This window comes from Chaetodon auriga, chromosome 21, assembly GCF_051107435.1.
Source record: "Chaetodon auriga isolate fChaAug3 chromosome 21, fChaAug3.hap1, whole genome shotgun sequence".
NCBI classification, from domain to species: Eukaryota; Metazoa; Chordata; class Actinopteri; order Chaetodontiformes; family Chaetodontidae; genus Chaetodon; species Chaetodon auriga.
Window position 1 is genome coordinate 13,340,331 of NC_135094.1, and position 22,808 is coordinate 13,363,138.

At 41.9% G+C, this 22,808-nt stretch overlaps 2 protein-coding genes across 5 annotated transcripts; one reads left to right on the forward strand and one right to left on the reverse strand.

The window, feature by feature from the left end:
* Nucleotides 1–314: 314 nt before the first annotated feature.
* On the reverse strand, nt 315–7,639 carry plcxd2 (phosphatidylinositol-specific phospholipase C, X domain containing 2). The gene is made up of 8 exons (XM_076760994.1): nt 7,211–7,639; nt 6,861–6,997; nt 6,622–6,741; nt 6,157–6,210; nt 5,882–6,037; nt 4,808–4,918; nt 4,489–4,619; nt 315–2,673 (listed from the first exon to the last, which is right to left on the reverse strand). The coding sequence occupies exons 1-8, from the start codon at nt 7,311–7,313 to the stop codon at nt 2,514–2,516; spliced, it is 972 nt and encodes a 323-aa protein (XP_076617109.1). The 5' UTR covers nt 7,314–7,639; the 3' UTR covers nt 315–2,513.
* A 1,723-nt stretch (nt 7,640–9,362) lies between these two features.
* mak (male germ cell-associated kinase) lies at nt 9,363–22,758 on the forward strand. 4 transcript variants are annotated; one of them, XM_076761758.1, is made up of 16 exons: nt 9,363–9,517; nt 11,308–11,730; nt 13,029–13,083; nt 13,518–13,639; nt 14,736–14,818; nt 15,538–15,670; nt 15,861–16,032; nt 16,567–16,734; nt 17,427–17,681; nt 17,960–18,168; nt 18,433–18,572; nt 19,228–19,374; nt 20,467–20,553; nt 21,151–21,270; nt 21,595–21,690; nt 21,847–22,758. In XM_076761758.1, the coding sequence occupies exons 2-16, from the start codon at nt 11,627–11,629 to the stop codon at nt 22,005–22,007; spliced, it is 2,052 nt and encodes a 683-aa protein (XP_076617873.1). In that variant the 5' UTR covers nt 9,363–9,517; nt 11,308–11,626; the 3' UTR covers nt 22,008–22,758. The 4 variants fall into 4 exon arrangements, with proteins under 4 accessions (XP_076617873.1, XP_076617874.1, XP_076617875.1 ...); XM_076761759.1 differs by lacking the exon at nt 9,363–9,517 and adding an exon at nt 9,536–11,215; XM_076761760.1 differs by lacking the exon at nt 9,363–9,517 and adding an exon at nt 9,536–11,211.
* Nucleotides 22,759–22,808: the final 50 nt, after the last annotated feature.

Genomic DNA, 22,808 nt, shown 5'->3' on the forward strand with positions numbered 1-22,808 from the left:
CTTAAGGAACTGCAGCATGTGTCTGGCTGCGATGAAGCCAAGCGAAGTCTGCCTCTGATTTATGTGGCAAAATGTCCCAGCTGGACTGTTTTGCTATAACTCGTGTTGAATTTGGGGAGAGAGCAATCACATGCAATGGGGTGTAAAGGTTGGAAAACCCAAGTGTAGTTGCAGATCTGCTTAGACTTAGGCTTAGTTTGCGCCACTTTAAGCTCAGAGTGTTGGTAGAGTAACAGGATCCTGGCTGGCAAACACACGCACATGGGCACAAATTCAGTTTTATTACTGAACAGATTTATTTACATCTGGAAGAACACGCTTGAGTTGTCGCCTTCTCCTTTGAAACCTGGGACGCCAACAGGGATACAGAGTAGAGAGAGAGAGAGAGAGAGAGAGAGAGAGAGAGAGAGAGAGAGGACCAATCCAAACAACAAAGGAATGCTCTCCATCAGTCAGGGCTGCTGCTCTCCACTCTCCCACTTGCCTGCCGTGGTATGTGTTCTGTAATTACTGCACAATTAAAGTGCCTGTGCTTGTGACTGTGTGTCTCGGTGTGTGTGTGAGTTCGCCTTGCGGTGCTCGGTGACCACACTCAACCATGTCAACAATGTGGCCTGGACAGAACGGGCAATTTCACACAAGTGAGTCAGGGAGTGAGGGACAGAGTTGATATGAAACATAAACATTTTTACTTTCTTGTTAGATGACGCCGCAGCTGAAGGAAGAAAAAAAAAGAAATCAGCCGTTTAGATAACTCCCTGCATCCTCCATTTTCCATGATCCCAGCCGAGCTTTCTCTTCCTTTCGTCCCTGCTCTCTAACTGCTCCTCTGCTTTGTAAATCACTTCTTCTGCCGTCTCCCTCTCTGTCTCTACTCTGACCACAGGAATGCAGCGCGACTGTCACTGCACTACTGTCTATGTCATGCATAGTAATCACTGGGCCCACAAGGGACACACACACACACACACACACACACACACACAAACACAGTAACACGCACATACTAAACATTTCAGATGACAATCGCTATTTCTACACGCAGTATGGTCTGTTTTATAGAGCCTGGTGCAGACTTTACACATGCTGGACATGGTCATATACTATACTGTGATTACACCTCACAGTATTTCCCCTGCATAAATTTTAACAGGTTTCAACATACTTTCCTACATTCAACAATGGAAGTGAAAAAATACTGAGAAAAATACCGTAAACATAAACATTTAAGCTGTGTATCTGTATGGGTGCAGGTGTTTTATGGGAACTGTGGCACAGTTTCTACATATATTTGGCTTTCCCTCTGCAATTCCACCCCTAAAGGTGCCACTGTTAGCATCTCTAGTTAAACTATATAGCCCAGCTATAAGTATCCAGACCATGCAGACACAGTGGGCTCCTCTTTTACAACATGTGACTTTGCTTAACATAGAAACAAAAATACCTCAGCCTGTACTTTTCCATTATGTACACTTAATTAATGGAAAACACAGCGCATAGTTAAACACCCGACTTTAGCTCGCCGGCCAAGTGTTTACAATTATTAGTGTGTTTGAAATGCATTGTAAACAAACCCCACAGCCATCTCAAGCTTTTTCTTTCAAACTTCCCCATTTTCCAACAAAATGTTGGATGTATCAGTCTGCAAAGCAAGGATTTGTCTCAGTGGCTTTTCATTCCAAAATCTAACGTGTACACGTGTTCCGAGTCAATTAAATACCTAAACATACAGTATTTCAACAAGCAACAGGAAAAAAAATGCAATATTTGATCCTCACTTTCACCATCATTAAAAAAAGTGATGTGATCATAACATTTGAAAAACAAAAAGACAACTATTGTAATATTTGAGGTATTTTTGAACTTTGAAGCTGAATCATGTGATCATTGTCCAGGTGACAGGTACCTGTGAGTCTGTTTCTGTGCTGCATTGCCTTATTTGCCTTATATTCCTCAAAAGGGAATGCAGTAAAGGAAGCAAGAAAAGAAGCCAGAGCTGTGGTATGACTGAGCTGGTCGACCTTATGATGATGGTTTAAAAATGAATCTGGGCATGCCCTGTGCTCTGCGAGCTGAGCTCCAGCTTCTTTCCCTCTTTTGGACTTTGTGTATGATACTGTGGCTGAGAGAGTCGGCTACAACCAAAACTGTGATGTTCAACTTTCCAAAAGTTCGTTGCTGAGTTCCTGTAAGATTTAAAGGTTTTATACAATTTTAGCATCTATAGGGTATCTGACTCATACTGAATTCCTGTGCATCTTCCTGCCGAAGTGCCCCTGAGCAAGAAAATAAAACCTTATCAGCTACAGAAATAACTTTTTGCTAGCTGATGATAAAAAGTCACTAATGTAATGTAATACATTATTATTAAAACTTCAAAAAGTTAAACTTTTCCAGGACTCCAGCATTACGTAAGACCTATTACCCAGCAATGGTGGAGGAATCTGCCATCCGACTTCCAACTTCCACCAAACTCTGGGTCAGCACAGTTTGTCCTGTTGTGCAAACATGCGTCATCTCGCTTTGTGACCCTGTTCGGACAACAGCAGGTTGTTGAGTTTGATGACAATGTTGGCAAAGTCAGTGAGCTCCACAAAGTCAGAGGTGATGATGTTGACCCCGTCCACCCCCGGCCTCTGCGCCTCTACCCAGGACATGATGGTTGGCAGGTTTCTGGAGCCACAGGAGGAGAAAGTTTAAATTAGAAGTCAAGCTGAACATTCTGTCACTTGAATTTCAGTTGGAACTGAGTCCATGACCTTACAAGCACACTCAAAGTATCTAGAGCCAAATTTCTGTCTCTGTAAGGTTTATAGTTATGGCTATAACGTTGCCAAACTCTAATCAGTTGTTCCTTGGCTGCCTGTCTATCCGTCCACCAAAGTCATGAAAAGCTGCTGATAAAGTTTTGAGATGCAGTATCTTGATGTGTTAGAATGTGGACACAGATCTGAAGGGGGAAAAGGTTAAAGGGAGTGATGTTTGTGTCTGTCTGTCTGTCAGTGGCAGACTACTTTGCCACTATTGTCTCAAAATTACTGCTTTGCATTCAAGCATTTTCTGTTTTTGGGTCTTGGCATAGACGCACACACACACACCATGACTCTGCCGCTGTGTCACTTCTAACACCGTAAAACTCTCCACTATGTCTGAGCCGCCAGCAGAACAAAACCAGGAAGTGGGAATGTTTCTCCAGTGCTGATAAACAATCCCATTTCCTCGGAAGTGCAAAGTCAGGCCACCTCCTGTCTCGCCAGAGCGTCCGTTCAGGAGCCTTATACCCCGGCATCAGTGACTGTTTCTCCCACATGTGAGGGTATGGTGGGTATGTACTCTAAGTCAGGATTTCCTCTGTCATTTCCACTTAAATCTCAGGCTCGGCAAGTTAGATGGCTGCTTAAGTTTGTGCAAATAATTTAGTCGTTGCTTGGGAAATAAGATCTCTTATCTGACAGATGAAATGTGTTTTCTGTTTGATCCTCTATGGAAAAAGAGGATTAAAGCTTATCCTTAGTGAAATGAACCAGTGAAGAGTCAGAATATTGTAACGGAGACGAGATGCATTCAGAGACATGCATGCTTTTTTTTATATAGGTTAGTCAATCTGTTGTAAGTACACAGCACAAACACACTCATCCACACTGGTTTTGCCACTGTGACACAATCTAGTAGAGGACAGGGTATATTCAGTTTTTTACACTGGCCTTTGTTTTTGTCTGCTTTTAGTTGGGAATGAACCACTCACACACAGGCCTGATGTGCCACATTGATCCGAAGTCTCGCGCATAAACAACAGAATGCCGAGTTATAACCGAACATTCGTGTATATGTTGAGATGTATGGGGTTATTATGCAGCAGACTTGTGTCATTTGCTTGTGATTTAATCATCTAATTAAAGTACACACAATGGGCCACTGTGCGTAATGGCGCATGAGCTCCGGCGCAACACTTCTGAAGTCAGGTTTTAACATCTGTCCTGTTGCCTTCAGAAGGCTGCAGGGATTTAATGAACTGAGGTAGAAGCATTTCATACGGTAGCAGCTGTGCACAACAGATAAGAATCACTCATATAAATTTATAGCTGAATGAAGATGGCTTTACCTTTTTATTTAAAACGATTATCCTGGTTAGAATGAATGTTGAGGTGGTTTATTTCCATTTAAAGTATTATTCTATTATTGCAGTGCATTCGAAGATAGGGTCCTAAACTCTCATTTTCTCTTTTTCACGGGCATTTGTAAAGCCAGCAATCCCCTTTGTTGCAGACATTTTTGCATTTACTGTACTGCCCTCTACTGGCCAGAGATTAATGTAGGTTCAAAAATGCATAAGCACAAACACGCTTTGGCTGGATTCCTTAACCCATGTGTTTTGAAGCAAATTCCATGGAAACTGGTGCATTAAAGCCACCAAAGTCGTGACTAATTTATGTATATCCACACATTCACAATATTATCAGTCACAACCTCCTAAAATCAACCACTGACCTTTCCACCAGGTAGTTGCGTAGCCCCCAGACCAGGCCCTTGGCCACAGTGTTAACCCTGGGTGTGAGGATGGCCTGAGACACGTGGAAGGAGCCCTGCTTGGCTCTTTGCTTCAGTGTAGTTTCCAGGAACTAGACAGTAGAGTGTCCGACGCAAACAGTTTAAACAGATTTTTTAGCTGCAATCCTCAATCTTGACAAACAGTAAATTGAAGAAATCTATATTAATTTACACTGAATGAGATAAAAGAAGTATGTATGGGGGCTCCATGCTGGTGAGTCGTTATCACAGCCTATCACAGGCTTTGAATGTTTCTGACCTGTATGAGCTTGTTGGGCTCGGTGGTGTTGGCCCAGGGAGCAGGGATCTTGCTGCCAGGCCACATGGCAGGGATGCCCTGAGCTGATGGATGATGGTAGAACACAATCACCTGAGGGGACAAGAAGAAGAAAGAATACGTGTGTTTAAAAGACTGCACAGGTGAAGCTAGGTCCTGATCACAGTGATTTACCAGTAAACCAATGAGAGACTGGTTGTGTTTCAGTGCACTCTCTCTCTTGCCCTCCTTCTCCTTTGCCAACTAAGCCAGTCACAGATTAGGGTCATGGGAACAGGAGTTCAACTGATAGTATCTGAACTAGACACAGACATGCACCTACAAACGTGCAGACACAACATTAAGGTGCATCTGTATGTGGAGCTTCCCATGTCTATATACATAAGTATGTATGTATTTAAAAGAGGAGGGAAAAGAAAGAACAAAAAGAAGACAGCGTGAGATGAGGAAAGAAGGAAGGATAAGAAATGTAAAAGAAGGGCACATATAGAGAGAGGGTGATTTAGCAAAAAGACAGAAATGCAAGCCAAACTCCAAAAAACAACAAAGAGAAATGGAAAGAGAAAGATAAGAAAGAGCAAAAGCTAAACACCGTGAAAGAAGGAAGGTGGGTCCGATGGTGGAACAAGCATTAATGGGATGACACCCACAACTAATTCCAGTCCAGGACAGTCACAGGCAGCAGGGATTACCTGACCACAGGAGTTAAGTGGGCTGTCCAGTAAACACACACCAGCATATTGCTTTTACTTGTGCATGTACATGTATACAATACGCACATATGTAGGCTGCATGTATTTCCATGCACACACAAGCACAATCAATAGAGAAGACCTTCACTTCCTAGATACAGACGATAATCTTCTATCTCCAACAAAGACTTGAAAGTACTTGAAAATATCTTATGGTATAATTACTGAGCTTTTAATGGTCTGAGATCACCGGAGTCTCCAGAGTATGTGGTTGGAAGTGAAAAATATTTGTTTTGAAATGTTTCAGGAAGGATTTTTCGAGTAATGTTGCACGTGCACTTTCATTAATGCATTCTGATCTCACCTGGAATTTCTTCTCCCAGAGGAAGTCCAGAGTGATGGCCTCCACTGCACAGTTGTTACAAAGCCTGCTGCCAAACACTTCCTGGAGCATGTCGAGGAGGTACACATGATGCTCTGCGTCCATTGCATAGTAGTGATTGAAGTCTAGAAACACCACCTACACCAATCAGACATCAAAGTCAATCAGTGTGTGGGTCAAATCCTTCTATCAGCCTATAATCATGTATCTGTGTTTTAAAAAGAAATAATTAAAATACTATGAAGGCAGCTTCTCACCTCTTTCTTGTGTCTGCTTAAGAAGGAGTTAATTTCTAACAAGCCATCCCTCACCTTTGGGGAAGAACACAGCACATTATACAATGTACATGATAGTACACTGAGTTGTTGTCCCTGCTATCAACCAGTCTGTATATATTTGACTGAGTATTTTACAGCCACAAGTCCATCTCATGGCTCACGACTTGCAGCAAAACACTGGAGACAGGCACATGTCACAGGAGGGATGTTTACAACTAAACTTGCAACCTTTGATCCCTGTTCAAGGCCAAATCCATCCCACCACAACAACATCAGCTGGAAACTAGAACACAACACTGGTAGATCACCGTTGAAGGTGTTATATGAGAGAAAATAAAGGAGAAACATCCAGACAAGATGAAATATTTGAGGCAACATTTAAATCTAATTTCGGCAGTTTTGATAAGCATTTAAATGTCAGCACATATTTCCTCTACTGCTCACCTTGTGGCCAAACAGGCCGTGGATGAAGTAGATCTCATTTCCAGGCTCGCCTGGTTTGGAGGACACCCTGAGATCAAAGTAGCGGATTCCTGCATCCAGCTGCTCTTTAAATGTCAGGTTCTAGGAAGGAGACATTATACATTACAACTGGCTGCAAAGCGCAGCACACCTGCTGTGCTGTAAAATTCACAGACTTTAAAAATCTAGGTTTGTACATGGCACCGATCTGAACTCAGTACCTGGGTCATGGACCACTTCACCATGACTTTCTTGGCTAAGACGCTGAACATGGTGGCCAGGTATTTCACGTAGGTCTTCTGATCGGGACCCACGGGAGCGTGCACGTCCACCCAGTAGGTAAAAGAATCATGAGACCCTAGAGGAGAGAAGATTGTTGATGATGGGGCCAGCAGGAAAGCATAAACGGGCAAAATAGGTTGGGGAGGAAGTGACAAGGTGGTATATGTGTTTTAAGCATATAGTTAATATCACATTCCCCTCAGATATGTTACACTGGTGTAAATCCAGGTGTGATGGGCAGGTGGATAGGCAGGGGGAGAGATCTCATCTGTACGCACGACAGACTCACCTGGCACGGCGAGGTGTTTGAGGGGCATGGCACTGATCTTGGACGGGAGCGAACCCATCCAGTCGGCATTGACATTGCCGATCCCTGCAGGTCGGGTCTTCATGTCAGAAACGACCTATCACCAAGCCCCCTCAGGAAACCGCTCTCCGGTGCAGACGCAGTCCCGGTGACGGATTCCCGTGCGCTCCCAACAGGTAAAAACTCTCAGAGGTCATCTTGTTGTGTCGCCGTTAATCTACATCCACCACTGGTTCAAAACGCGCTCCGACTCGCACCAGATCGAGCGTTGAACGGTTCCTTGCTCGCTCTCCGGTAGGTTATGGCATGGCGTCGCGGTGCACTGTGTTCCGGCGAACCGGGCATTCATTGATAGGACCAGCGGGAGACTAACTACTGTGATAATCCTCTTAGCGCAAAATTCCGCTCGTTATCCCCCCTTCTGCTGCTTCTTGGCTTAACCTGGCTCGTGTGTGTGCGAAGACCACCCCCTGGATACACGGATACACTAAGACACACACATGATAAATGTCCACAGAGCATTTATCAGCTCATATCAACTTACCTGTGATCGCCCAGGTGATGCTGGTGATGCTTTGGTCTACTCTATTCATTCATTCTTTGGCTTACTTTTATCGGGCCTGGGCCTAATTATTACTATAGGCCTACTGAATTATATTAAATAATATTTAAATGGTAAATTCACATTTTAAAACTTTAGACGTGACCGTGTCTTTACAGGTGTTTGTTGGTCGTTTGAGACAAGAAAAACAGCCCTATAGCTCCATCTATTGGTGTAACGCTTGAACTGCCGCTGTGTTCAGAGAGGTGGTGAAATAAAGAGGTCACACTCTCACTTTTTTTTTTTTTGTCATCCCGAACATTCGTGTCCTCTGAAGAGCTATCGACACACGTCTCACTTAGAAGACATCTTTCAGATCAAGCAGTTTTGTTTGGTGACAAATAATTCATCCTTGGCATTTGGGGTGTGAATCTGGCTGCACAGGCTAATAGCATTTGGTTTATTTGGAAAAAAAAAAAAAAAAAATCTAATTTATGGCTGTGGTTCTCACTTCGTGGAGGGCCTACTTAGAATCATTTTGTCAGTCTATTTGGGTTTGGAAGATAATAGAGAAATGTGTCTTATGGAAAATGGGCAAAATTACTATTGAGAACATTATTATCCAGCTTCAAATTAATTACAATTTCAATCTTAAAGGTGAATTCCGGGTGATTGAGGCAGTTTTGGAATTTCCAGCATGTGTAATCTTACTGGTCATGAAAGAAAACAAGCCTATCAAATGATACATTTTTGTAATACTGAACATGTCACCTATCCATTTGAGGAGGAAAGGTTATGTGATGTCCCAAGGAGGTGAGGCATACCTTTTTGTGAAAACTGACCTAATCCTTTTGTGGTAACATTTAGGTGATTGGGACAGGAACTTTGGGCGACTAGGATAGCACATTGTATCACTGATTTAGGCTACCTGGATGCACATCATTTGAACGGCTAGTAAAATCCGGCTAGTCCATGAACATGTTTTTGGTTGATGCGTGAACACATGAAGATGCTGGGAGCCACTAATCTAGAGCATACAGAGCATACACAATGGTTTGCTATTGCAAGATTGATAGTTTTCTCTCCTAACAAAGCCCTTTCACACTGTCCCAATCATCTAAAATCATGTTGTCCCTTTTAAGCATGGAACAGAATGATACAATAGCATGCTGGAAATCATCATCATATTCGTGTTTCCATTTAAGGTCAATGCAGTATATTAGCGACGACAGTTTTATTACCTTATCGTGAAAACTAGCTAAAGTTATTTTCCTCATCTCACACATTGCACTGTCAATTTCCTATTTGATGCTGACCCCGCCCACCTCAGGGCTGTCACACCAATGAGGACATGCAGTTTTGGTCATGTGTTTTCACAGCGAGGGCTCGTCGGAAAAAAAAAAGTTTTTATTTTCTCTCTTAATGTGAGAGAATAGACATTGCATAGTTGTATTGTCCTGTTTACGATGTGTCGCGATTACCCTTAATTCACCCAATTTGCTGAATGGGTTTTACACTTCCGTAGTCCCACAAAGCATTGCGCCCGCACGCGCCGCTTGTCACCTGTCAACTTAAACAGCAGTCGTCGCGTTTGTGTGTCCGTTGCCATGGAGAACAGTTGCACGCACACACGCGCCCTTTATCGTAACAGTTAGGTTTCGATGCAACGAGACTTTTATCTGGAAAGACGTCGTGTTATCAGCGAACCCAGACAACGGCAAAGGAAAAGGACTGTACACCCCCAGATGGTGAGTTTGAAACTAAGAGAAAGGAGAAACAGAGGAATAGGCTTGAACAAAGATGGTTGAGCAGCTGAACTGTCAAAACTGACATGCCAACAACAATTGTTTTCCTCTTTTTCTGGTAACTGTCAAACTACATTGTCTATTTCCAGAAGTTTAGCTGGTTAATCAAAACTGTTGTGTTTTCAGAGATAAGCTATATGTTCATGCTTTTGTTTTATGGCTAACCTGCTGTGTGTTGAATGTGTGGATATAACAGTAACATTACTGATGGGCAACGCAGTAACCCACAAATTAACTAATCGAATTTATCGTACTCTGTCTCTTGTCCACTGTTAGGTTAGTGTCCACGTGTACTTTCAATATAATTGACCTTGAGTAGCCTCCTCGTGTCATGTGGTCTGGATACTTCTTAATTCCCTTTAAATCCCTCCACAACAGATTGCCATATGTGACAGCTGAGTGCAGGCCAGCAGACTGGCTGGCCTCTCAGCCTGTCCTTATTGTTTGAGTGAGATGTGGATATCACACGGTTTGGTTCAGAGGAATCATTTCTCCTTTGTAGCGGAAAAAAAAAAAGATAAATTGAGAAGTCTTTATACAGTGTGCAAAAGGGATGACAAATCTTTAAACATTTACGTATTTGTAGCTGCGCTGATGATTCATTCATTAAATGATTAGCAAGAATCATGGAGCTAAATCCAGTTTGGTCATCATTCTCTGCCTGTCGATGGGAGTTTGTCGCCCCATTCAATGAAATGAACGCTAATCTCATTTTGTTTACCTGTCCCGGCTTACCTGCTACAGTATCCTTTAACCTAAATAAAGCAGGTCAGTACTCAAGGAAACAGGTTTTACTATCCATTAAGGTCCAGTCAGGTCTTACTCTGCACACTGTGCGACCGCTGTTTAACCAGCACCACCTGTGTTAACTGCCTTGCTCAAGAAAAACATTATGTGAGTTCTTTGATAGTGCACAACAGTTAATTGTAGGTCTATAGAATTATGTTCAATTGCGGGGACATCATGCTGCACATCATTTGGCACTTTTTTGGCACAGACTTTGTCTGGATATTCTATTTAAGAAATAGCACATGTACTGGACAACCCAACATTAATCCCCCGTGCAAAAGGATAAATTAGGCTTAAAAGGTTCCAGTGAGGTGACTCAGTTCACATCACTGTCTGTAAGACATTAGTTATGAGGCCGATGTCAGACTACATATGTGGATATGATACAATTGCATTATAGAAAGGAAAACATTTAGGGCAGCGTGTTGCCATCCAAAACGAAACAGTGGACAAATATGCATTTAGGAAAATAAAGAATATCATTGTCATGGAGGTCTGACAACCACTTTGTTTTTGCTTCTGTGACTTTTAAGAAGTCCTTTGGGTCAATCTACAATAATAACAGTGTGATCACTGTGGCGTCAATCAAATCCTCTTGCCGGGCAGGGCGCTTGGGAAAGGTAGTGGATGCCGGTAAGCACGATGGTGATGTAACATCCTATTTACATCCCCGTTGGCCTAATCTGCCTTGGGCTGGCTGTGTCATCTCCCTTGGGTGGTCATGTTGGAGCCTCCTACAAGTGAGATACACACTTAATCCTCTTCACTGATGGAAAAACACTAAGTGGTGCTTGCTTTTCTTTGTCCTTAGAGCTGTAATAAATCCTGTTTTGGTGGAATTTTCAGGAGTGGGTAAAGCCTCTAAATGTCATTATATTAGAAGTTGATTGGTAACTACTGTATCTGTTGTTGCTCCTAATGTGTATTTCTTTTCTGTCTCTGAGGGACTGCAAAGGCACAATGTCAACTGTTGGCTGACCCACATTCCCAGGATCCAGCCTTTCTAACAACGGATCAGTTACTGCAAGATGTGTTTTGAACTTCAAGAGTTGGTGTGCATCGTCACATATTGGCCAACTAAAAATCTAGCCTGGGAAAAGAACGATTGAACTCTTTTGGAGAAGAGCTCTGAAACAAAGAGATTTCGTCAGCAGAAGAGGACAGGAAACAGGAAAGATATTTGATCAATGAATCAGCGCTGTGTTTCCAAGACTTGTTTTATGAATACAGAAAGTTAACAAACTGATGATACCGTCTTGAGAGATGATGAATCGCTACACCACCCTGAAGCAGCTGGGTGATGGCACCTATGGCAGCGTGTTGATGGGGAGAAGCAACGAGTCTGGAGAACTGGTGGCTATCAAGAGGTAAAGATAATGATATTTTGCATTTTTTGTCTTAGAGATTGCCACTCAAAATTTTGTTTTTCTTATGCCCCCTAAAATTTCTGACCTTGACTTTACCGACTTGGAGCAAAGTTTCTCACTAGAGAGATTTTTCCTCTCCTGAAGGGGTAAATGTCTGTGTACTTCAAATCTGAGATTCAAACGTTAAACAAATAAAAGATGATAACTACACTGACCATTCCGATATGTCTGCTAGTTCCTGATTTTGGTCCACTTTAAAACATGTCTAGAGGGGAACTTTAATTGTTGTCTCTCTTGTCTTTCTTTGCTAGACATTAAAGTATATTAGTATTGTATTAGCACAGTGGTCTAAGAATTGTAAAAGTGAGAGTTTGGTTAGTTTAATATTATGATATTGTTTCTTTGTACAGTTTTTACAGTGCTTTACACGTTGCTCACAATAAATGTAAATGTAGCTTATATATTGAACATAGAACTTTTGCAAAGCCGATATACTTAAAAAAATACATATACTGTATATAAACTACAACTATCCCACGCAATGATTTTTTCTGAGCCCCAGATAAACATCACACTAACAGGAGTTCAAAGTGAAATCTAGGGCTAAGGGCCACTGGTTTCCGGCTATCACCAGGGCAAACAAACTAGCTTACATGCCTTTGTTTCAGCAGCGTGGCAGCAGGGTTCAATAATAGATGAGAAACCGGGGAGATGTGTCCACTGGTTGATCATTTGGTTACCATGCAAGACAATACATGTGGTGACGGTGAAAGGGAGTGAAAGTAGAGGGAGTGTGTCAGGTTGCTGACATTGTGGAAGGGACAGCCGAAACTGGCAGGTGCCCAGAAAGGAGAAAAAGTATCAGCACGTTCTGTAACTCTTGCATAATTCTAGTTAGAGGGAAAGGTAACACTGATCAGAGATGATAAACTATCGTAAAGGTGTCCTTGTTTTCATGTATATGACAGCACATGATGCGATAAAACAGACAATGTGTCAGCTGAGTCAAGATGTGTTTTGCACTTAATTCAAGCAACAATGGCAACAATCACTTAATATCATTTTACAATCTACAGCTTTTGCTGGTGTTCTTGAAACGAAATGAGCTGAAATTAGAGATGCCTTAAAAAAGCTGAATTATTGATGGAGACACACAAAGGAATTTTGTGAAGGTAATGGCTCGACTGTTTGTTGGAGGTAATAAATACGGCCCGCCAGTGTGTTGTCTTCTGTTCTTTAGGTGATGCATATTTAATCCGTACTCCAAATTAACGTGTGCTTTTGACTTTACTTCACAGAATGAAGAGGAAGTTTTATTCATGGGAAGAATGTATGAACCTCAGAGAGGTGAAGGTGAGGATGGTGACACCATGGGCAGGTTATGGGACAGTTGATAGCAGCAGTACTTCCAGTAACTGGCAACAGGGGGAGACAGCTGCTAAGCACTGTTGCCTGAAAAACTTTCTTTGTGTATCTTTGCATTTAGAATATTGCAAATTAGCTATGTAACCCACACTTTCAAATGTCACACGCTGAAATCAGGCTCAGGGACTGTCATTTGTATTGTATGCTTTACAAAAATTCTGCAGTCTCGTCCTGTGCAGCTTCCAGTTATTACCAACTAATGATAACCACCATTACACTGAACTGTTTGACTCTCTCTGCCATTTGATTCTGATTCATAATTGTAAACATTTAATGTCATTTTAGAACAATTCTGTGTTTTATGTCTAATATAAACCATGAGTGCTGTTATTCTTGCCCTTTTCCATGATTTGTCACACCAGTCACTGAAGAAGCTGAATCATGCGAATGTGGTGAAACTGAAGGAGGTAATCAGAGAGAATGATCACCTGTACTTTGTCTTTGAGTATATGAAGGAGAACCTCTACCAGCTTATGAAGGACAGGTAAGACCAGAAATACTTTACAATGCAAATATTTGTAGAAGGTATTTAACAACAGTGGTATAGTTATCAGAACACAGCACAAATGTGTTTCCAAAAGTCAGCATCTGGTCAGGAGTTTCCACACTGACAAGCCTGAAACATGGTCAGTTCCAGATATTGATAAGATTGTGATGTAATTTCAATGACCCGATGGAATTCAATGGCTTCCAGTGTAGCATATTATATTTCTGGCACCATGCTGTCAAAAGTTTGCACTTGCCCTACATTCGGCTCTCCCATGCGCACCGCAGACAGCAGACTAATACTGTCTGCGAGGGAAGCCCTGAGGTTTTTGCTAGTTTGGAAACCTGTGTTTGCACTGCACCTGTACACACCAAGGTTTGTCTTGTGCAGACAAGTCGAGGAAGCCCATGATGTTTTACAGCTAGTCAGTTTAGTGGCTAAATGTATATTTTCATGTATGCGTTGTTTTTCAGCATATTTGACCAGTGTATGTGTACAAAGGCAAACATAATGCTGTTTAGTGATGATGCTAATGTTAGCAGACTCATGAGAATTCTACCAATTTTATGTTTACAGAAAAAAATTGTTCCCTGAATCAGTGATACGAAACATAAGCTTTCAGATTTTACAAGGCCTGTCATTTATTCACAAACATGGTAGGTGTACCGTGTTCCCTTCATGCCTTGCGTGAGTGGTTGCATGCCGCAAGATTCATTGAGTGGCTGTACGAGTAATGACAAAACTGTAAAGCTCTGAAGTGTGGAATATTTCTTCCAAAGTCCTGAGTTGTCAATTGGTGATTAATTGATCAGAATCTTGCTGTTTGCGAACCTTTCATACCTGCCTCATCTAACTCACTGTCTGCATTTTTGTAATTAATGGATGTGTGGATGCCTCATATGTAGGATGCAAATTTTAAAGATCTTTCAAAAAACACACTCACAACCAAGCTTAATATTTGCCTTATGGAATCTGCCCTCGCCTCCACACATCCAGAACTCAACTTTTCAGGATTTCTCTTTAACTGTTTCTTTCTCTCTTTTCTCTTTTACCCCTCTTTCCTTCCTTTTCTGTCTCTTTGCACTGCTGCTAGAGAGAATAAGATGTTCTCAGAGAATGAAATTAGGAACATCTTGTTTCAAGTGCTGTCTGGGTTGGTTTTTGTACATAAGCATGGTAAGAGGCTTTAGTCTACCATTCTTTACCTGCTCAAAGGTAGCATGACCTTCCAGTTTGGTTTGGGTGTGTTTGATATTTTAATTGATGTTTTAGTCTTGCAATGTAGTGGGACCCTCAGCTAGAATACCACTAGCTCAGTATGTACAATATAACATACCTGCAATGTACATGTTTCATTCAATATGCCTGCTAGGTGTGTTTTTATGAAGACACATTTAAGAGACCTCGGCCATAGTATATTTTATAATAGCATTGTAAATTTTAGCTCCACTGTGTATATCTGAAAATGCCTTCATATGTAAATACTTTCATTAATGCCAATGTGCCAACATTTTTATTCACACATTCCTCTTAATATCTGCATGTTGCAACTAACTAACTGTACGAGTAAGATTAGACAAATAAAACAACTTGGTTAAGGTTAGCAAAACAATGTGGCCGTAGTTAGATAATAAATATGTCAATGATGAATGCTCTAGCCTTGAGAACACATACCCTCAAACCAGGGCCACTGCTGTGAAAGGCAAATATGCATCCATTCACCAGCTGTTCAGTATTCCTTTTCTTGTGTTATCTGAACTTACTGCAGCATTTGAATTTAACATACTGTGATAGAATAGCTGCGTACGATTGCACTTTGGTTGCATTTAGAGTCCCCATTAAAAGGTGCTATTCTCTCTAAACTGTGGCTCAGCTCGATATTAACTTTTCTGCAGGTTTCTTTCATCGAGACATGAAGCCAGAGAATCTGCTGTGCATGGGTCCAGAACTGGTGAAAATAGCAGATTTTGGACTGGCCAGAGAGATCCGCTCCAAACCTCCCTACACAGACTATGTATCAACTAGATGGTGAGAGTACTGTCCAAGCATCAGTAGCCACCTAAAACACAGATGAAAGCCTGTGCATCAAGTACAGTGTGCTAGACTCCTTGTGAGTTCAAGCAAAAAAAAAAAAAAAAAGTAAAATTCACACTGTGAGCATTATGCTCTCTACAGTATGGGTTGTTGGCTGGTTTATTTGAGTCTGCTCTCTGTCCAGGTATCGAGCTCCAGAGGTCCTGCTCCGGTCGTCGACCTACAGCTCTCCTATTGACCTGTGGGCTGTGGGTTGCATCATGGCTGAACTCTACACTCTCAGACCTCTTTTCCCCGGCAACAGTGAAGTGGATGAGATCTTCAAAATCTGCCAAGTCTTAGGCACCGTCAAAAAGGTGAGAAGAAGCTGAAAGGAGAGTGGTGGAAATCACTGACTTTTATTCTGTAATCACACAAAAATTTGGGATGCTGAAATTAATTGAAATAATATCCACAATGACATGATAAAGTTTATTTAGAGAAAATATGTTTATCGTGTAAAAGTAAATAGTACTTAAATAGGCCAGGACCAGTGTTCTCTCTCTGTGGTGCAAAGCAGCTTAAGTGTGCTCCATGCTGAACAGGATGCCCACTTCATTTCAAAGGCTTTCCCCAAATCCATGCCTATTTACTCTGATTGCCAAGCAGAGAGCTGTCAGAGCCCATTTTTGGTATGACCTGACAAGGTACTAAATCTGTGACCTCCACCACAAGGGCAGGCATGGGCAGGCATCCACTGCCACTGATGTGTATGTGACATAGGATTTCCGTGCTATACTTAGACAGCCATAGACAGTGTAAAGTAAATTATTTATCTACACTGAGACAATATTGCTTATTTACAATATTAAATAAACAATGAATAACCATGTGATTGTCTCTTCCCTTAGACGGATTGGCCAGAGGGCTACCAACTAGCATCTGCTATGAACTTTCGTTTCCCCCAGTGTGTGCCGACCCACCTGAAGACCCTCATCCCCAATGCCAGCAATGAGGCTATCGCCCTGATGAGGGACCTGCTGCAGTGGGACCCCAAAAAAAGACCCACTGCTGTACAGGTAGGCAAAGCTGAGGCTCAAGGTCGAGTTTAAAGGTGTGGTTATATCATGTCTTTCTGGAGGCCAGAGTATAACCTGAACTCCATGGACCTATTTGGACATACTTTTCGCTTAATCCTAAAAAAACATACCTGTTCTCAAAGAAGCAATTTCCATGACAGTGCAACATTCTCCACTACATGCAGATTATCTGGAATTCCAATACTCAGATTGCATTAGCATCCTGATCCCAGTCATTTTAAGTAGTGCTTAAGCCATACTGTATTGCCTCTGCCACTGCTCAATATTCTACCTCTGCTGGTGTGCACTGTGTCACATATTATAAGCAAAAGGTGGTCATCACATAGTTAGACATAACACAGTGAGACTGTGGGCCCTAATTAGGGCTCTGCGTATGAAACACCTTTCCAGTGGGAGTGACAATGCTTTTCCATTCCGTGCTTGCAAAGCTCCCAGGTGTAGGAGCAAGTAATTTGGATTCATTTTGAACTTACTCAGCAAAAATGCATGATTACATATTTGAATGGAATAAAAAAAAAAAACTTTGGGTGTACAAGGTTCATGTTCTCTCATGTGGCTCTGGTGTTATGGAGTACATGAGGTTGCGGACATCTTCATTCTACTAGAAAACAATGCTTGCCGAATATTCATAACAGAATTACAATCTGTATTCTTTTCTGCTTTCTGTTTAGGCCCTGCGTTACCCATACTTCCAGGTGGGCCAGATCTTAGGGCCTCGTCCTCAGAGCCAGGAGGTCAAGAAGGTCCAAGCCAGGCCACTGGGCCAGAAGCAGGCCTCGGAGCCCAAGACCGATCCCCAGCAGTCTTCCTCTGAATCCAAAGCCTCCACATCCTCCTGCAGAAACCAGCAGCAGCAGCATCATCAGCCTCTTCAACAGATCCCCCTTCCCCAAACTGAGAGTAAACCAGGAGGCCTCGGCCTTGCAGTGAGTGTCTTTCTGTAAATCACAACCTCATTTATTGTATTGCATGTGTAATAAAATGAAAGCACTTAAGATTATGCAGATAAATAGGCTGGGTTTGCCAGAATACTTGTACATAAAGGAGTCCTTCTGGCCCCTGACTTTGCAAATCCTTTTCTGAGGGGTGAGACTTGTTGGACAATGAAAATAGCTGAGAGCTGGAGTTAAATTAGTAAGACAGAGTTTATCAATTTAAATGTGACAGTTTGTGTGGACACCTATTCTATTGTCTTCCTCTGCAGAAAGCAGCATCGCTGGGCAGCGAGAACACTGTTGGTGGTGGTGGGATGGGGGTGCTTAAGAGTGGCCGTCGTCGCTGGGGCCAGACTGTGGCCAAGACCTCAGACAGCTGGGAGGAGCCTGACCCGTCAGAAGCTGCTGCCTCCAACTCCAAGAAACCCAGCCTAGGGAATGCAGAGGACGAGAGGAGCCCTAAGGAGCGCCGCCCACAGTCAGTGCTGCCATGTTTGAACAGAACTGGACAAGCAATATGACAAAAATTGAAGCACTGACACTCAGGAAGCATTTTATCATTTTCATATAGTTTGTAAAATTATATATGTACATGCAATATTTTCTGCCTAATCTGTCTGAATTATTTGGTAAATGTATAAATGTGTAACAAACAGAGGAGAAGGACACTCATTCAAGACTTTGTAATAAAATGAGATGCTTTTTGGTTGCAGACCTCTAAGTGTCCGGTTTCTGTTTTCAGGCCCAAGGAGCAGAAACCTCTGTATTCCTTCAGCACAGTTACTAAATTACCCAACAACATTAAGATTGGCCAAATGGACTCCAATCTCCCAGGATCTGCAGCACGGCAGCACTATCTGAGCCAGTCACGATACTTACCAGGTAAGACTCCATGACTGACAGCCTATCAGATCATTTTTATCATTGGAAAGAGGGCATCATAATTTAGTGTTATACAAACAATTTTTCCCTTCTCTTTATGGCTTTGCCTCAGTTCCCCATTTGAACTCACATGGAAATGTATTTATAAGATTTACTGTATCTGTGTCAGGTGACTTACTGCCAAGCTTGACTGCTGGGAGATCTAATTACCTTTTGAAAAATAGCCTGTGTAATGAACTCCCTGTTTGCAGACGTCCTGAATGAAGTTACTATCTCAATGAACCCTCAGAAACCTATATCAGCTGGTCCACTCACGCAAATGTCAATGATTTAATTAATTTAATTTAATCAGGTTTTGTAGAAAAATGCATGGAATTATATCACAAGCACTTTTTCTTTATGGCTACCCAGTTTTTCTTTCCATCAGATGTCCTGTGATTGTGTGATTAAGGGCTTTGTTGCTATTTGGAGATTCTGTAATTCAAGCATTATGGTGACTGACTTTCAATAGATCATGCGAGAAGCATCATCCTCATATCAAGTAAAAACAATAAGGGATCACTTTATTAATTTGGAGCCACCTGATGTGCCAGTTTTAGAAAAATGCAACATTTGGGTGGGTGTTTTGACATTACATCATTTCTGTTGCCTTAAGGATTGATCAGCAAACATCAGACTTCTTCTGGAGATAAGGAGCTGAGTGGTATGACGCTGCGGGATCTGTGGGAGAACTCTTCCAACACTGTAAATAAACCCCTTGCTCCTATTGGAGGAGGGTTATCTATCACCAGAGCCAACGCAGGTAAGTACATGTTGAAGAAATCATGCATTTAAAAAAAGTGTTTTCTGTCTCAGAGCTCTCATAATGTAGAAAGGAGCTGAAAGAGTTATGTCCCAGGATATTCATGCATTTTCCCTGATAAACGGAGAATTACAAGTAGCATCAAAAACCAGCATGTCATAAAAAAAGAAAAGGCAAATCAAGGGTTTTTAATGCAAGTATCCTGTTACATTTGCTAGCTTTTGTGTCCTGATGTTTCAGTGAATATTTCACTCCCTCTCAGTGTTTATTTTTCCCCTCACCTGGACATAAATGTTGCATAATAACAACACATTGCACCCACTGGGGACATACACTGTGAATCCCACATAAAATATGACAAAACAATGTTGTACCTTCTAGCAAAAATAACTATCCTTTGGAGAATCTATGACTGTGCTAAAACATTATGGTTGACTACAAAATTCAGCAATAAAGCTATTTATTCAGAGATATACTGTACGTACTGCACTGTAAATGATGAATGCAGCCTCATTTTGCCAGGCAGTGGAAACCTGGCGACTGTCAGTGTCACCTGCTGTTACTTAATATGACCTGTCCCCTGTGACACAAAGGCTCTAAATGCTAACGATGCAGCTAATGTCTCCTGATCAGTAGTTATGGGGTCATTGACCAGAGCCTTGTTGGAGTGAGCCTAAGCGTCTGCGACTTTTGAGATGGGACACCTCAATAAATCATTTGTCATGTAGACAGACACATAATATGGGTCCCCGCTGTGATCCCTCCTTCCCTGTCTTCTTCTGCCTCTTTCTGTCGCCTTGTCTCTCCCTCCCCATTGCTTATTCATGAGATTAAGACTGTCGGTGTAAGATCAAGTGTTCCTTAAATGGCCCTCAACTGCACCCCCTTCTCATTTGTCCCAACACTCACGCACACAGCGTTTGTTTTGATACCATTACCCGTGAATATCATTTTTAAATTGTTCCTTTTTTCAGTGCTCACATGTACATGGTTTTTCTCTCAATTTTCTCACCCATGTCTGTTTTTCTCATCCTTCTTTCTCTCTGATTGCATGCACATTTGCTCCAACTCTACTATTTGCTGTGAGACTAGAAGAGAATGCGTCTCAATCTGTGGATAGCCCACCAGAGAAAACGGTTGTTAAAGAAAGAATACTGGAGAAAATTGATCTCTCCAAAGGTATTTCACTGAGATGACGTCACATGAATGGTTTTGTTGTATTTTACAGTTGGAGGCAATGCTGTTCATTTAGATATCTCTGACTCTTTCACCGCAAGTTACTTGTCATGCTGAAGCTCTTTTGTGTGTGCACATTGTAGTCGTAGTTAGTTTGGTGGCTTCGGGTATTCAGCCAGCGACTTAACATGTGAAAGAAACCAGCTGCTCAAGGCTCTGCAGGAGACGAGGGTGCAAATACACAGTTTAAGCAGAGAACTAAGGGCTCCAGTTGCTAAATAGATGCTAAATTGCACTACAACCACAACATCTTCATAAGGGAACAATGAGGCTTTTCACTAATTATACTGATAACCATCTGTGACTGCAGGTGAAGCAGACCGATGGTGTCACTGGAAAAGCTGAATGACTTCAATCACTTGATCTTAGTCACTGTTGGGTCCTCAGGAGCTGTTGCATATGCAGGAGCTACCGCATACATGTTCACACAGAGAATTTGTCTCAGTAAAGCCATGTGTGAAAACATCTATTAGGTGTGTTTACTCAAGTTTTCTTCATTTGTATGTGTTTGTGTTTTAACCACATCTGTCTTCTCTTTAGGCAACTTTGTAAGCACCAAATACAACCTCTCTGGTGCTTATATGCCCTCATTCCAAAAGAAAGAGGTGGGCTCGGTGGGACAGAGAATCCAGCTTGCGCCTCTGGCTGGCCAGCACTCAAGTAAGATTTTATTCCATCCGTGTAAAGCTAACAAAATAATTGTTGATACTTTTAGATCAGATAACCTCCTCATGGCCGCACTTATCTGGCTCAACTGGTTGCACTCATCATCATATCTTAATCCTAAGTAAACGCTATGTCCGTATCCTGTAAGAATAACTGCTGTCTTGTATGGTCGTCCCGTCTCAGCCATTCCTCCATGCCTGACTATCCCTAGTCCTTCACTCCTTTTCTCTATTCAGTTTCCACTTTCTCATTTGCTATGTTTCCAGCCAAACTCTCGCTCACTGAGACATTTTTCTTCTCTTGTCTTCACTCTTTCAGTCAATCTTTCTTCTTCTCCTGATAACAAAAAAGACAAACAAAAATCTGCCAAGGCCAAGCCCATATCCAACTCATCTTTGAGTGAAACTAATGAAGGTATTGCCATTTTCTAATAGTTGCTATGAGGGTTTTTAAAAATCAAATCCTATCTGTTTAGCTGGTGTGAATGTGCCTCGCATTAATGAAGGCAGACACCTGGATATGTATGTATATATACTGGAGATAAACTGACTGACTGGCATGTTACTCTAGATTACGAGGGCTGGAAGAGGAGGGCAGACAGGACTCAGATGAAGGGCAGCAGCTACTCAGCCCTGGGGAAAACCTCTGGCAATCTCCTGACCAGAGCTCCTGCTGTACAGCCTGTCCACGGCAGGGTGGACTGGACATCCAAATATGGTGGAAATCGGTAGTTCAGAAAGAGGCTGGCGCAGCCTCTACTGCTTGTTGGACTGTGTTGCCTAGTGGTCTTTGACTAAGTTAACCCTAAGCACAGTTTTAACCACACACAACCTAAAACACGGAGGAGATTCTGCGTGTGAAAGTTTGTCCTCTGAAACAAATGACATCTTCAAAAAAAATCCAGCATGGAGGTAGATGGTACAGTAGTGTCACAAAAGACGTACATGATGTATCCCACATTGTTTTTTAGGAGACATGGTTTATGCCACAGTGGCATAGTTTTGTTTCCGGAGAGCCTGACGTGTAGATGTAACTGTAAATGTGCTGTGACTGTGTTATCAAACTGTGTTTTGATGACTGTTGCCATGATGCTGAACCAAGACTTTTACTGTCTGCGAGACAATCCCACTGCATTCCTGAAGGATCCAGTGTGAGCCAATTTGACTGTTAGTGTTGGGACATTTTGAGTAGGATTTAAATGAAGTACAGTAGCATTTTTTACACTAGTTTTTATTGTCAAGTATTGTTTTACTACTGATGACAAAGCATTAACATTTATTAATGGTCCCTGCAGTAAGATCCCCCTTGATTTCATTCACCATATGGTGACTGATAAAAAAAAAACCCTGTGTTGTAATGGCTATAAAAATGATCACTTCAACTTATTCTGATAACTTAAGACAACTGCACACCTCTTTGTATTATGCATTGAATTAACTGAACATTTTGTAAACATTTTATACAAATAAATATATGAAAGTTGATGTTGCATTCATTCAAAAAGGACAAGACAACCATTCACATTATATCAA

Excerpts from the sequence above, each read along its gene's own strand:
- plcxd2 (XM_076760994.1), bottom strand. The coding sequence starts at position 7,313 with ATGAAGACCCGACCTGCAGGGATCGGCAATGTCAATGCCGACTGGATG. Across the intron at positions 6,211-6,621 it reads ACGGCCTGTTTGGCCACAAG|GTGAGGGATGGCTTGTTAGA; the intron begins GTGAGCAGTAGA and ends TCTTCCCCAAAG. Across the intron at positions 2,674-4,488 it reads CGCAACTACCTGGTGGAAAG|AAACCTGCCAACCATCATGT; the intron begins GTCAGTGGTTGA and ends CTGTGGCTCCAG.
- mak (XM_076761758.1), top strand. The coding sequence starts at position 11,627 with ATGATGAATCGCTACACCACCCTGAAGCAGCTGGGTGATGGCACCTAT. Across the intron at positions 21,271-21,594 it reads TCTGGCTGGCCAGCACTCAA|TCAATCTTTCTTCTTCTCCT; the intron begins GTAAGATTTTAT and ends TCACTCTTTCAG. Across the intron at positions 21,691-21,846 it reads TTTGAGTGAAACTAATGAAG|ATTACGAGGGCTGGAAGAGG; the intron begins GTATTGCCATTT and ends ATGTTACTCTAG.